Source organism: Nerophis lumbriciformis, linkage group LG24 (assembly GCF_033978685.3).
Source record: "Nerophis lumbriciformis linkage group LG24, RoL_Nlum_v2.1, whole genome shotgun sequence".
Taxonomy (NCBI): domain Eukaryota; kingdom Metazoa; phylum Chordata; class Actinopteri; order Syngnathiformes; family Syngnathidae; genus Nerophis; species Nerophis lumbriciformis.
The window spans coordinates 30,822,501-30,837,959 of NC_084571.2; the positions used below are offsets into that span (position 1 = coordinate 30,822,501).

Sequence of the window (15,459 nt, forward strand, 5' to 3'; positions counted from 1 at the left end):
CTTAAGGCCATAATTGTCTTTAAACTTTACACACACGTATTAGCTGGTGGTCAAATTATACTTCGGGTTTAGGAAAAACATGCACTCTGCTTTCATTAGGATGCAATCTGCTTTTGATGTGTAAAAGTAATCCTTCATTAGGTTAGTTGAAAACGTTTACTGTAGAGGTCGCCCTCTAGTGGGTTCCTCGGACCACCGCACACTGCCGCGAGAGGCTGGATTTTTCAGGGTACAACACCGTTTTAGTTCCATAAATAGTGCAAGGCTTTTGCTTTCCAGCGAAATGTCTCTTTCTCTCTCTGGCTCCCACTCCAACTCCGTGTCTCGTGCCGGCTGCTGCTAATAAAGGCGACAGGTGATTAGATAATAAGGCCCACCTGGGCCATCCACTCACCTGTCGCTGTCTTCGAGGCCGGTCCTTGCACACCCCGTTCCGCAGCAGGCCCGCAGGCCACGCCCCCCCTCCACTTTTACAAAAACATGTGGACTATAAGGCGCACTTAAAATCCTTTCATTTTCTCAAAAATCGACATATGATTCTGGTTGTGCTTACCGACCTCGAAGCAATTTTATTTGGTACATGGTGTAATGATAAGTGTGACCGGTAGATGGCAGTCATACATAAGAGGTACGTGTAAACTGCAGGCTGACGCCAGTAAACAGCACCAAATCTTTAAATGTTCCATTGAGAATATAGAACGTTACACACGGCGCTCAAAAATCTGTCAAAATGTTTTGAGTACGACTTCGGTAAGCTATGAAGCCACACCGCTTGAGTATTATTATGGTGTGTGTATAAGGACCGCAAAATGATACCTACAGTCGTGGTCAAAAGTTGACATACACTTGTAGAGAACATAATGTCATGGCTGTGTTGAGTTTCCAATCATTTCTACAACTCTTATGTTTTTGTGATAGAGTGATTGGAGCACATACTTGTTGGTCAGAAAAAAACATTCATGAAGTTTGGTTCTTTTATGAATTTATTATGGGTCTACTGAAAATGTGACTTGGTCAAAAGTATACATACAGCAATGTTAATATTTGCTTACATGCCCCTTGGCAAGTTTCACTGCAATAAGGCGCTTTTGGTAGCCATCCACAAGCTTCTGCTTGAATTTTTGACCACTCTTCCTGACAAAATTGGTGCAGTTCAGCTAAATGTGTTGGTTTTCTGACATGGACTTGTTTCTTCAGCATTGTCCACATGTTTAAGTCAGGACTTTGGGAAGGCCATTCTAAAACCTTAATTCTAGCCTGATTTAGCCATTCCTTTACCACTTTTGACGTGTGTTTGAGGTCATTGTCCTGTTGGAACACCCAACTGCGCCCAAGACCCAACCTCCGGGCAGATGATTTTAGGTTTTCCTGAAGAATTTGGAGGTAATCCTCCTTTTTCATTGTCCCATTTACTCTCTGTAAAGCAACAGTTCCACTGGCAGCAAAACAGGCCCAGAGCATAATACTACCACCACCACCATGCTTGACGGTAGGAATGGTGTTCCTGGGATTAAAGGCCTCACTTTTTCTCCTCCAAACATATTGCTGGGTTTTGTGGCCAAACAGCTAAATTTTTGTTTCATCTGACCACAGAACTTTCCTCCAGAAGGTCGTATCTTTGTCCATGTGACAGCCATGCTCGCATGGACAGCTCAAGACAGCCATGACATTATGTTCTTTACAAGTGTATGCAAACTTTGATGTTAACTAAAACATTTATGCTAGTTTCATTGATTACTGACTTCAAAACCAGCATGCTTGAGTCGTTAAAAAAACTCTTAATTGTCTTTTATGTGTACAAAAAAAGTGTTGTCTAGAATTGATTTATGTGTTTACGCATTTAGGCTACCCTGACCCAGATGTGGTATGGCTCTGCGGGGGGGAGCCTGTGGAAGAGTCGCCCTCCGTCCGCATCGAGTACGAGGAAGACGGCCACTGCACGTTGATCCTGGCCAAAGTCGGGCCGCGCGACACCAACATTTACGCCTGCAAAGCTGCGAACGAGCACGGAGAGACGATCTGCTCGGCGTCGCTCGTTGTCCAAAATCCGCATTAACCTTTTGAGGATACGGTTCTGATGCAAATAAAAAGATCCTGCGTACACACACTGCTGCGCTTTGAATTATGGGAGCATTTTCTAACAAGAAATTAGTAGGGATTATTAGAAAAAAAAACATTGGAAATAGTAGTTGTATTAAGTTACATTTTAAGTGATTTGTCCAGGATTTTTAAAGGGGAAACACTTTCTTTGGAATGTTGCCTATCATTCACAATCCTTACCCATTTTTCTTTTTTTATGCATTCTAAATATCTAATAAATGCGATCAAAAATCCATTTATAATAAAGCCTATAGGAGTCGCTCTATTCTGCCTATAAAAGCCCTTAAAGAAACATCCAAACTCCTCCATTAACCTCTTAAGACCCAAACTGTTTGTTTACATGCTTTTTTTATTTCTCTTTGCTATTTGGGCTTATTGGACCCTAATTAGAATAAAAACTAAAAATCATCTTTTGACATGATGTACTTAGTCCATAAGTACACAAACGTGTACTTCATGTGTAGTGACATGCTAATTCATATTTTTACACTTTTTTTTTCCAAATTCCATTGTATGTTATATTCTTCTGACACCACCAGATGGCAGTATAAGTGTCCACATAAGCGGCCGTAAGACCCCAATTCAGTAGTGTACACAATTTTGGAAATAAGAGCTAAAAGGTGCTGTCCACGCATGTGGCCACTAAGCCTTTAGAGGTACCAGCAGAGTGGAAAAACAAGTTGACTTTACCTGCTTAGTTGTGTTTCATTGTATCCATTAAACCATATCCAATTGTATTTACTATCCACAAAGTATGTGAAAATACCGTCTAAACATCACAAAATGCCACAAATTAAATCGACCATTTTGAATATCTTCGGCAATTTCCGTAGATTCTACGCTTCAGCACTCTGAACATGTTATCAGATCAGTCATACAGGAAATACACAAAATTTAGAGGGAGATGTGCGGTCTATCATTCACAATACTTACATAAGACATGGACACATATGTTTTTCTTTATTGTATGCATTCTAAGTCGTAAATAAATAGACAAATATTCCATCAATGGCTTTCTATTTCGCCCACAAAACCCTCGGAATAACCATCCAACTCCCGCCAAAAATACTCTATACACATATCGTCACCTTAAAATTAACCACATGTTTTTCTTTATGTTATGCATTCGAAGTCATAAATAAATAGACAAATAGTCCATCAATGGCTCTCTATTTCGCCCACAAAAAACCTCGGAGTAACCATCCAACACCCGCCAAAAATACTCTATATACATATCGTCACCTTAACATTAACCAAATATGTTTTTCTTTATTTTATGCATTCTAAATCATAAATAAAAACAAATAGTCTATCAATGGCTCTCTATTTTGCCCACAAAACCCTCTAAACAACCATCCCACACCCGCCAAAAATACTCTATATCAGGGGTGTCAAACTCAAATACAGAGTGGGCCAAAATTTAAAACTGAACAAAGCCGCGGGCCAAGGTTGGACAAATTAACCTTTTTAATAGGGACCTAAACAAGTTTTGCATTAAATATTGAACAAGCAAGGCTTATATAACTTTCTAGTGACATGCAAAATCCAGTTTCAAACAATAATAATTCAAAATATCAATGGCATATCAAATACAATTTAAATAAAAATTGAATGCCTCTTTCCTATTTGCAGCCTTCTGAGGCAAATATCAACATTAACTTTTACCACAGGCTAATAAATTTGAAAATAAAATAATGAATAAACCAACCATTCAGGACTTTAAACTGCTCAGTTTGCAACACACTGATCTAATCTGATGTGCCCAAGCCAGATACCTGCCATCTTTTCTTGGATGCTAGTTCATTAATGTCGGGGCTCAGGCTTTGAGCTGAGGCAACCTTCATTATCGAACGAAGGTGTTCATCAGTCATTATACCTCGTATTCCACAATCTTGGGGGCGTGCCTTACAGGCACTGCTTTTAACGTACTCTACGAGCTGTCGTCACGTCCGCTTTTCATCCCTTCTAACAACGTGCCCGCCCAGTCTCAAGATAGGAGCAGCTTCTGTACGCACACATACGCGAATGCAACGCATACTTGATCAACAGCGATACAGTTTACACTGAGGGTGGCCGTATAAGCAACTTTAACACTGTTAGAAATATACGCCACACTGAATCCACACCAAACAAGAATGACAAACACATTTTGGGAGAACATCCGCACCGCACCGTAACACAACATAAACACAACAGAACAAATACCCAGAACCTTTTGCAGCACTAACTCTTCCGGGACGCTACAATATATACCATGCGCTAACCCCCCCCCCCCACACACACACACACACACACACACCTTGTAGCATCCCGGAAGAGTTAGTGCTGCAAAGGGTTCTGGGTATTTGTTATGTTGTGTTTATGTTGTGTTACGGTGCGGATGTTCTCCCAAAATGTGTTTGTCATTTTTGTTTGGTGTGGGTTCACAGTGTGGCGTATATTTCTAACAGTGTTAAAGTTATTTATACAAGCACCCTCAATGTAACCTGTCTCACTGAAGATCAAGTATGTGTTGCATTCACTTGTGTGTGCGTGCCAAAGCTGAACATATTATATGACTGGGCCAGCACTCGTTGGACTGGGTGAAAAGGGGACGTGACGATTTTCGGGAGGGACACTGAAATTTGGGAGTCTCCCGGGAGGGTTGGCAAGTATGAGAATTAGCGGTGAATGCGGTGTACTGCGGCACCACCGCTGTATATAATTGGCGGGCCAGCTCTAGTGTAAATTTGATATCGCCTCAAGGGCCAAGTGAAATTACACGGCGGGCCAAATTTGGCCCGCGGGCCAGAGTTTGACACCCATGCTCTATATACATATCCTCACCTTAATACTAACCAAATATTAGCTTTGTTATTATAAGCGCTAACGCAGACAAACTATTTACACACTAAGTATATATGTAATGTATCAACTGGCACATTTGTTTTTTGTACGTATTTTGCTCATTTTAAGCATACGCGGCGCATTCATTTCAAAAAACGCATCACAACGTTCCCTTTTTTTCCCCCCCAACAAAATCACTGATTACTCACTGCAGACTTCATGAGAGCCAACATCATACTCGCCAACCCTCCAGAATTTTCCGGGATACTCCCGAATTTCAGTGCCTCTCCCGAAAATCTCCCGGGACAACCATTCTCCCGATTTCCAGCCGGACAACTATATTGGGGGCGTGCCTTAAAGGCACTGCCTTTAGCGTCCTCTCTCACCTGAAAAGGAGACTATTATATATGTCTCCGTTATCCATAAGTTTATCTATCACCCATAAAGTAGGCAGGCACGGAGCTATTTCTCAGCATGTGTTTATTCCAGCCGGCACGTTAATACACTGACACACAACATCCGGATTCCCATCATGCATTGCTTCAAAACTACGGCAAGTAGTAATGTCCAAAATTTCCAGGGGGACAAACAGTATTGGGGGCGTGCCTTAAAGGCACTGCTTTTAGCGTCCTCTCACCTGAAAAGGAGACTATTATATATGTCTCCGTTATCCATAGGTTTATCTATAACCCATAACACGGTGGCCGAATGGATATAGTCACTCATGAACGGTCAGAGAAGCACAAGGCGGCGGCAACGCAGTATTATGGGCCACCTGGCAAGCATCATCCCGTTCTCATTTGCGGATGTTTTCAACAAATCCGTGAAGGATATGTTCCCGGATTCAGACATCGCTCGCCAGTACTCAAATGGCAGAACAAAGGCTACTCAAATAGTGAAAGGTAAGTGTTATTTATTTTTTAAGTAAGCAGCAAGTACAGTACAGTTAGTAGAACAACTGTGTTTTCATCACTGTGTACTGTACTATATATATATATATATATATATATATATATAAAAGAACTACTTTAATTTCAGTGAGTTCTAGCCATAAATATACTCCTTCCCCTTTAACCCCGCCCCCGCCCACCCCCCACACCCCCAATCTCCCGAATTCGGAGGTCTCAAGGTTGGCAAGTATGGCCAACATACATAATAAAACAGTGGTTCTCAACCTTTTTTCAGTGATGTACCCCCTGTGAATTTTTTTTTAATTCAAGTACCCCCTAATCAGAGCAAAGCATATTTGGTTGAAAAAAAAGAGATAAAGAAGTAAAATACAGCACTATGTCATCAGTTTCTGATTTATTAAATTGTATAACAGTGCAAAATATTGCTCATTTGTAGTGGTCTTTCTGGAACTATTTAGAAAAAAATATAGGTTTTTATTTATATTTATAAAGGATTTTTGAATTGTTGCTATTTTTAGAATATTTAAAAAAAATCTCACGTACCCCTTGGCATACCTTCAAGTACCCCCAGGGGTACGCGCACCCTCATTTGAGAAACATCACTTACTGTACGATGTCTGCTGTCATTAAGATGCCGACTGATAGAATATTGTTATATTCCCGTTTAGATGAAGAATGACTCATAATCCTCGCGAAGAAAACCCGGATGGAACCAAGCGTCTTTTCGTGACGTTCTCGTCATTCCCGGGTCTAAATTGGCTGTCAAAGTTGACCAACTTTTCGGAATACGTCCTCAACTTTATCCTATTTGGGTAAAAAAATTCCGCAAGCAGGGAAGCAGCTTACCACTTGATAATGTCAACATAAACACACAAACGAGTGATCACGGTGCCGCTATTAATAGTTTGTCTGCCTCAGCGCTTATAATAACAATATCACTAATACTTGGTTAATATTTATGTCCCGAAATGTGAACTGTAGTCGGTTTTTGGATGGTTATTTATTGGGTTTTAAGTGCCTAATAGAGGACCTCCCATTGGCTCCGATGTAGGCGGACATTTATTTACGTGTTAAAAAGCATTAAAAACATCTTTCATATTCTGGGCCTAACTTTTCAACTACAGAGGGGCCCGTGTACACTCAAATATTAACACTGAATTAGTAACCTTACTCTTCATTTTAATCATATTTAATCATTTTATCTACAGCACTTACAGTTTAACAGGATAAACCTTGTCAAATGATACAAAAGCATGTGTTAAGATTATTATAAAAACTTAGGTCAGGCTCGTTACAAAAATAAATACTAATCAAATATACTGAAAAATAAGTGACCAAAAATAAATGTGCACACTATTATAAAATAAAATATAAAATAAATAAAATCTTACTAAATAAATAGATTAATTAACTAGAAAAGTTAATTATATATATATAGCGCTTTTCTCGAGTGATTCAAAGCCCTTTACATAGTGAAACCCATTGTCTAAGTTACATTTAAACCAGTGTGGGTGGCACTGGGAGCAGGTGGGTGAAGTGTCTTGCCCAAGGACACAACGGCAGTGAGTAGGATGGCGGAAACGGGGATCGAACCTGGAACCCTCAGGTTGCTGGCTCTACCAACCGAGCCCAGACGACTCAGCTAACTAAACTGTCAACTAAATTAAAGTGCGAATAAAATAAAGCTTCACCAATTTAGTCGTAATTTTTGCGCTGAAGAAACTTCTCCATGACTTTAGCCCCAGACTTCTTCTATCTGTTTAATATTGTCATTACTGCCACAAGTGGTGGAAAAATACTATATATTACGAACTACAGAGAAACAGATTTTTTTTGGCGGACCTCTAGGGCAGTGTTTTTCCACCTTTTTTTGAGCAGAGGCATATTTTTTGCATTGAAAAAATCCGGAGGCACACCACCAGCAGAAATCATTACAAAATGAAACTCAGTTGACAGTAAAAAGTCGTTCTCGCAATTGTTGGATATGACTTTAAACCATAACCAAGCATGCATCACTATAGCTCTTGTCTCAAAGTAGGTGTACTGTCACCACCTGTCACATCACCCCCTGACTTATTTGGACTTTTTTGCTGTTTTTCTGTCTGTAGTGTTTTAGTTCTTGTCTTGTGCTCCTATTTTGGTGGCTTTTTCTCTTTTTTTTGGTAATTTCCTGTAGCAGTTTCATGTCTTCCTTTGAGCGATATTTCCCGCATCTACTTTGTTTTAGCAATCAAGAATATTTCAGTTGTTTTTATCCTTCTTTGTGAGGACATTGTTGATTGTCACGTCATGTTCGGATGTACTTTGTGGACGCCCGTCTTTGCTCCACAGTAAGTCTTTGCTGTCGTCCAGCATTCCGATTTTGTTTACTTTGTAGCCAGTTCAGTTTTAGTTTTGTTCTGCATAGCCTTCCCTAAGCTTCAATGCCTTTTCTTAGGGGCACTCACCTTTTGTTTATTTTTGGTTTAAGCATTAGACACAATTTTACCTGCACACTGCCTCCCGCTGTTTCCGACATCTACAAAGCAATTTGCTACCGGCTGCCACCTACTGATATGGAGTATTGCACGGTTACTCTGCCGAGCTCTAGACAGCACCGACACTCAACAACAACACATCATTTGCAGACTATAATTACTGGTATACAAAAAATATTTTTAACCCAAATAGGTGAAATTAGACACTTGCAGCACAACAAAAGGGCCGCAGCCCTATGGTTAAGAAACACTGATTCATGTGAAAAAGCTGTTTTTGATATTGCCGAACGGTTTGTGTATTAATGAAAACATACGCCGTTTGCGTCATCTCATGATGGATGCCGATAGCAATTTGTTGATTTTAAAGTTCTTAGTACAATTTCTTGCCAAAATAGCGCAACTATTATAGAGATTGATTTTCCTGCTGGCATATATTCAAAAATGTGTAACGTATGTTGTAAATATGGTGTGATTGACAATACAAATGTTGTAAAAAATAAACTTTTAATTGCAAAGAAACTAGTTAAACACTATGAGGACATATTTTCACATTCAAGTGAAATAAATTAGCTGGTGGCAAATAATAAATATATAAAGGTTCAAAGTGAAAGTATAACTTATGAGTGTGTGCAAAGAGAGCAAAGCAGCATGGGGCCGGTGTCACCTCGATCCACTCCTCGGGGGCACCTCCCGCCGGCGCCCGTAGAGCACCGCCGCCCGCGATTCGAAGGCGGAGACCATCTGCTTGACCACCTCGTCGAAAAAGACACTGGCCAGGTGAGCGTGGAGCAGCGACTTGAACTCGAAGGACACCTGCGACGGGTGAAAGAGCCGCGTCAGGTCACCTGCAATGTTGTCTTCCTTAACCCCTAATCCCGCTATGTTGACTCTAACAACACAAAGCTGCCAAGCAGACTGTTTTTTCTTTAAAGCTGTCATAGCTCAGAAAATATTAATGAATCAAAATCAATGTTGTTTTGACTGACTGATCTATTCAAGGCACCAATTACTTCTTACATCACATCAAATATTCCACTTTGAAATATTTTTTGGGGGGAAAATTGCATATTTTGTAAAAAAAAAAGGCATAAAACAAACAAACAAAAAAATAATAAAAACGTATTGGATGGATAGATTTGAAGTTAATCTAGAGCAGGGGTGTCAAACTTGTTTTCATTGAGGGCCACAGCGCAGTTATGGTTACCCTCAGAGGGCCGATTTTAACAATGATATATGAATATACATGTACATATACCCTATTTTTCGGACTATAAGTCGCAGTTTTTTTTCATAGTTTGGCCGGGGGTGCGACTTATGCTCAGGAGCGACTTGTGTGTGAAATTATTAACACATTAGCGTAAAATATCAAATAATATTATTTAGCTCATTCACGTAAGAGACTAGACGTATAAGAATTCATCGAATATAGCGATTAGGAGTAACAGATTGTTTGGTAAACGTATAGCATGTTCTATATGTTATAGTTATTTGAATGACTCTTACCATAATATGTTACGTTAACATACCAGGCACGTTCTCAGTTGGTTATTTATGCCTCATATAACGTACACTTATTCAGCCTGTTGTTCACTATTCTTGATTTATTTTAAATTGCCTTTCAAATGTCTATTCTTGGTGTTGGCTTTTATCAAATAAATTTCCCCACAAAATGCGACTTATACTCCAGTGCGACTTATATATGTTTTTTCCTTCTTTATTATGCATTTTTGGCCGGTGCGACTTATTTTTTATTTTATTTTAACACTTGGAGCCTTTTCGGATAATTTGAGTGGGATTTTTTAAGTCATTGCTAAAAAAAATAATGAATTAAAATCAAGGGTGTTATGAATATTGACCTATTTAAGGCTTTAATTACTTCAAATCAAATTTATTCCACTTAGAATTTTTTTTTGTTTTTTTTTTTGAGTGGGGGGAATAGTTTTGACAAAAAGGACATAAAACATAAAAAAAACTTCATATTGACAGACCTGAAGCTGATTTAAAGATTTAAGCATTGCAATAAAAAATATATAATAATAACATGTGACTTTTTTAACACTTTATGACTGAGACCAAACTTGAGGGGAGCTTTAGAGAAAAAAAAAAATCTATATATTGATTTGGTTTTCAAAATGAAAAATATCGAAATGGCCCCCGCCTGCTTTGATTTTTCAGTGTGTGGCCCTCAGTGGAAAAAGTTTGGACACAACCACAGAGAGCGCCTTGCATCTTGTGTTCTCTGATTGAGTGGACTTACGTAAAAATCCACTTTGCAGGAGTCTTTGGGTTCAGGTGCGAACCTCCAGACTGTTTCAAGATGGCTGAAAAGGGATCCGTCGGTACACAAAGCCTGTTGGCCCAACACAGAAGTACTAATGAGATTAAAAAAAACAACTAACAGGTAGTTTTAATGTGTTGTGTGAGGCACGGACGTACTCGGACTTGGTGGTTTGGGACCACGGTGACTTCAGAGGTGTAGCGCTCCACCACGGGCGGGAAACCGATTTCCAGCTCGACCCGGACGTCGCCGCCTGTCGTCCCCTTGACCACGCGGGACTTCTTGCACCAGGGCACAAAGTGCTGGTACTTCTCCACGCTGGACACCACCCTAAACATCTGCTCGGGCGTGTACCTGCAAAAATACTTTTTTAGCTTCAAGTGTATTCTGCTCATCGGGGCCCACGCCTCAAAGGGCTCACCCTAAGGTCCGGTTCTCGGTGTACTCGGTTCTGCGACTACTGATGGCGGCGGCCAAGTTGATGAAACTGCGGCGGGGGGCGTTGATGTGGGAGGGGCCAAACTGGGATGAAGTGGTCTTACTCCATGTCCCCAGTACCCCACCAGGACCAACACGTCTGCAGTAAGACATCACAAGAAGATGAATGTTATGATACAGATGTGAAGAATATGGCCTAAAAGCTATATCACGATATATATTGCAGCCTCATGCAATATCAATATACAGTATATGATATCACGGTATATTGTTTGGCATATAAATCAGTGTTTCTTAACCACAGGGTGCAGCCAAAAAATATCAGTTTCTCAGCTGAGGTCCATATGGTACTCAGCTGTAGAGATGTCCGATAATGGCTTTTTTTGCCGATATCCGATATTCCGATATTGTCCAACTCTTAATTACCGATTCCGATATCAACCGATACCGATATATACAGTCGTGGAATTAACACATTATTATGCTAAATTTTGTTGTGATGCCCCGCTGGATGCATTAAACAATGTAACAAGGTTTTCCAAAATAAATCAACTCAAGTTATGGAAAAAAAAATGCCAACATGGCACTGCCATATTTATTATTGAAGTCACAAAGTGCATTATTTTTTTTAACATGCCTCAAAACAGCAGCTTGGAATTTGGGACATGCTCTCCCTGAGAGAGCATGAGGAGGTTGAGGTGGGTGGGGTTGAGGTGGGGAGGTAGCGGGGGGGGGGTGTATATTGTAGCGTCCCGGAAGAGTTAGTGCTGCAAGGGCTTCTGGGTATTTGTTCTGTTGTGTTTCTGTTATGTTCGGGATGTTCTCCCGAAATGTGATCGTCATTCTTGTTTGGTGTGGGTTCACAGTGTGGCGCATATTTGTAACAGTGTTAAAGTTGTTTATATGGCCACCCTCAGTGTGACCTGTATGGCTGTTGACCAAGAATGCCTTGCATTCACTTGTGTGTGTGAAAAGCCGTAGATATTATGTGATTGGGCCGGCACGCAAAGGCAGTGCCTTTAAGGTTTATTGGCGCTCTGTACTTCTCCCTACGTCCGTGTACAACTCCATACATCGGTGTTTTAAAAAGTGATACATTTTACTCTTTATAATTTCTGATATTACATTTTAAAGCAGTCCGATATTATCGGACATCTCTACTCAGCTGTAATACACGTTTCTACCACTTGTGGCAGTAATGACAATATCAAACAAAAAGAAGACGTCTGGCGCTAAAGTCATAGAAGTTTCTCAAGCACAAAAATTACGACTAAAGTGGTAAAGCTGTATTTTCATTTGCAGTTTAATTTTATTGAGCGTTTAGTTAAGAAATGTATTCATTATACATGTTATTTTTAGCACTTTCTGTGTGGAGTTTGCATGTTCTCCCCGTGACTGCGTGGGTTCCTTCCGGGTACTCCGGCTTCCTCCCACCTCCAAAGACATGCACCTGGGGATAAGTTGATTGGCAACACTAAATTGGCCCTAGTGTGTGAATGTGAGTGTGAATGTTGTCTGTCTATCTGTGTTGGCCCTGTGTTGGCGACTTGTCCAGGGTATACCCCGCCTTCCGCCCGAAAGCAGCTGAGATAGGCTCCAGCGACCCCGAAAGGGACAAGTGGTAGAAAATGGATGGACAACATAATTTTTTAGACATGTAGTTTTTGTCAGTTATTTATGAGTCCCTTTTTATGTGGTAATTTGGTTATTACTTTTTTTACTCGACTCAGCCTGCTCTAAGCCTAAGTGGGTATATATATGTTAAATAAATTATCATCTTTGTAATTAACATGTGGTTTTGTATCATTTGACAAGGCTGTAAACTGTAAATAGGTTAGATATAATTATTGTATACGATTAAAATCAAGATTACGTACTTAGTGTTAACATTTGAGTGGGCCCTCGGACCCCTCTGTAGTGGAAAAGTTGGAACTCGAGCTCAAAAAGGGTAAGAACCCCTGTATAGTATGACAGTGATTGTCCACATATAGTGGTACACCAAAGAATAACTTAATTAAACATTCAAACACATATACCTCAGTAGAAGCATTTAAGTCCCATCTTACAAACCCCGTTTCCATATGAGTTGGGAAATTGTGTTAGATGTAAATATAAACGGAATACAATGATTTGCAAATCATTTTCAACCCATATTCAGTTGAATATGCTACAAAGACAACATATTTGATGTTCAAACTGATAAACTTTTTTTTTTTGCAAATAATCATTAACTTTAGAATTTGATGCAAGCAACACGTGACAAGGAAGTTAAGAAAGGTGGCAATAAATACTGATAAAGTTGAGGAATGCTCATCAAACACTTATTTGGAACATCTCACAAGTGAACAGGCAAATTGGGTGCCATGATTGGGTATAAAAGTAGATTCCATGAAATGCTCAGTCATTCACAAGCAAGGATGGGGCGAAGGTCACCACTTTGTCAACAAATGCGTGAGCAAATTGTTGAACAGTTTAAGAAAAACCTTTCTCAACCAGCTATTGCAAGAAATTTAGGGATTTCACCATCTCCGGTCCGTAATATCATCAAAGGGTTCAGAGAATCTGGAGTAATCACTGCACGTAAGCAGCTAAGCCCGTGACCTTCGATCCCTCAGGCTGTACTGTATAAACAAGCGACATCAATGTGTAAAGGATATCACCACATGGGCTCAGGAACACTTCAGAACCTCACTGTCAGTAACTACAGTTGGTCACTACATCTGTAAGCGCAAGTTAAAACTCTCCTATGCAAGGCGAATACCGTTTATCAACAACACCCATAAATGCCGTCGGCTTCGCTGGGCCTGAGCTCATCTAAGATGGACTGATACAAAGTGGAAAAGTGTTCTGTGGTCTGACGAGTCCACATTTCAAATTGTTTTTGGAGACTGTGGACGTCGTGTCCTCCGGACCAAAGAGGAAAAGAACAATCCGGATTGTTATAGGCGCGAAGTTGAAAAGCCAGCATCTGTGATGGTATGGGTGTGTATTAGTGCCCAAGACATGGGTAACTTACACATCTGTGAAGGCGCCATTAGTTGATGACATCTCTGCGCTGCTGACTTGTCTCCACTCAAGATGATCCCCTGCTGGCCCCACTATGGTCTGGACTCTCACACTATCAACTAGATCCACTCGACGTCCATTGGGGGGTTTGGGGTCCCCACATATGCAGTCCCCTCCAAGGTTTCTCATTGTATCCCATTGGGTTGAGTTTTTTCTTGCCCTGATGTGGGATCTGAGCCGAGATGTCGTTGTGGCTTGTGCAGCCCTTTGAGATACTCGGAATTTAGGGTTATATAAATAAACTTTGATGAAAGGGATAAGCGTTAGAAAGTGGATGGATGGATGATTGATTCTGTTCAAACTATGTGGCCAACATATGAAATATGTGTGTTAAATAAAACATCTGTCCTATTTTAATAAATACTTAGGCCTGCTATGCTACTGTATTGTAATATTGGTCATTATGGTTGGTGGGGTTTTTTCTGAGGTGAAAAAAAACAGTTTAAAAAACCACTGGAGTATGGTATACTGTGATATTGTTTGCTTTTAGATATGTAGGCGTAATTTGACGTTAGAGTAATATTATTTCACAATAAAATCTTCTTTCTATAGATTTAATCTGACAACCGTATTTGCGTAGGTCTACACACAAAAGGAATTAAGTTTGGAATGGGGGTTTTTTTTAGCCTCCCCTTTGAAGTCACAATTTATTCCAAGATGAAGGAACTATTTTATTGTCGACACAAGAATTAATTAGACATTATAATAACCAATCAATTTATGATTTAAAAAAATAAATAATTAAATGATGGAATCTGTGGATGTTAACGTAAAATTAAGTCGTTCTAAATAGCTGATGCGCGAGACTCACCTGGCATTTCCTGCTTTTACGTTCCCACGCACAAACTTCGAGTGGACTTGAAAACCAGCCAAAAGACTCCTGGCGATACGCGGCGTCGACTTAACGGTCATAATCATTTTTGGTTAAAAAAAATCAAACGTAGTAGGAGAGTGTCCAACAGCAACCGGCAGCTTTGTTTGAATAAAGAAAAGAAAAAGGCAGCGTCTCTTCCACTCCCAGCCAAGACTGTGTGATGACGTCACGGAGATCTGGACCAATCACAGCGCGAGATGGGTGAGTTTGAGATTGCTGTAATGTGTCATTTCAAATGACTACATTGTTACTCATCACGTCCATTGAATACTTTATTGCGACAAAGCAGACAATATTGCGGTTCGAGGATTCATTAATAGCAGTTTTTGTGTATTTTTTTGTCAAACAAGGGTAAACGTGACAGTGGTACAAGGGTATAACATGGAGGTTAATTTGTGTCTACAACAAATCCTTTTTTTTTTTCGTTGTTAATTTTTACATGCCGATCATTTTAATACATCAAAATGGGGGTGTATAAAAATACAGTTT

General features: G+C 40.0%; 2 protein-coding genes across 2 annotated transcripts in view; one reads left to right on the forward strand and one right to left on the reverse strand.

Moving 5' to 3' along the window:
- mylk5 (myosin, light chain kinase 5) overlaps positions 1–2,108 on the forward strand; it is a 41,473-nt gene extending 39,365 nt beyond the window's left edge. Inside the window, exon 17 of the mRNA XM_061981971.2 lies at positions 1,845–2,108. Within this exon, the coding sequence (XP_061837955.2) occupies positions 1,845–2,056 (212 nt within the window). The 3' untranslated portion in view covers positions 2,057–2,108. The remainder of the gene's footprint in view (positions 1–1,844) is intronic.
- A 6,723-nt stretch (positions 2,109–8,831) lies between these two features.
- On the reverse strand, positions 8,832–15,132 carry LOC133620644 (coenzyme Q-binding protein COQ10 homolog, mitochondrial-like). Its single transcript, XM_061982235.2, has 5 exons — positions 14,908–15,132; positions 11,014–11,169; positions 10,751–10,946; positions 10,572–10,664; positions 8,832–9,127 (listed from the first exon to the last, which is right to left on the reverse strand). The coding sequence occupies exons 1-5, from the start codon at positions 15,012–15,014 to the stop codon at positions 8,975–8,977; spliced, it is 705 nt and encodes a 234-aa protein (XP_061838219.2). The 5' UTR covers positions 15,015–15,132; the 3' UTR covers positions 8,832–8,974.
- Positions 15,133–15,459: the final 327 nt, after the last annotated feature.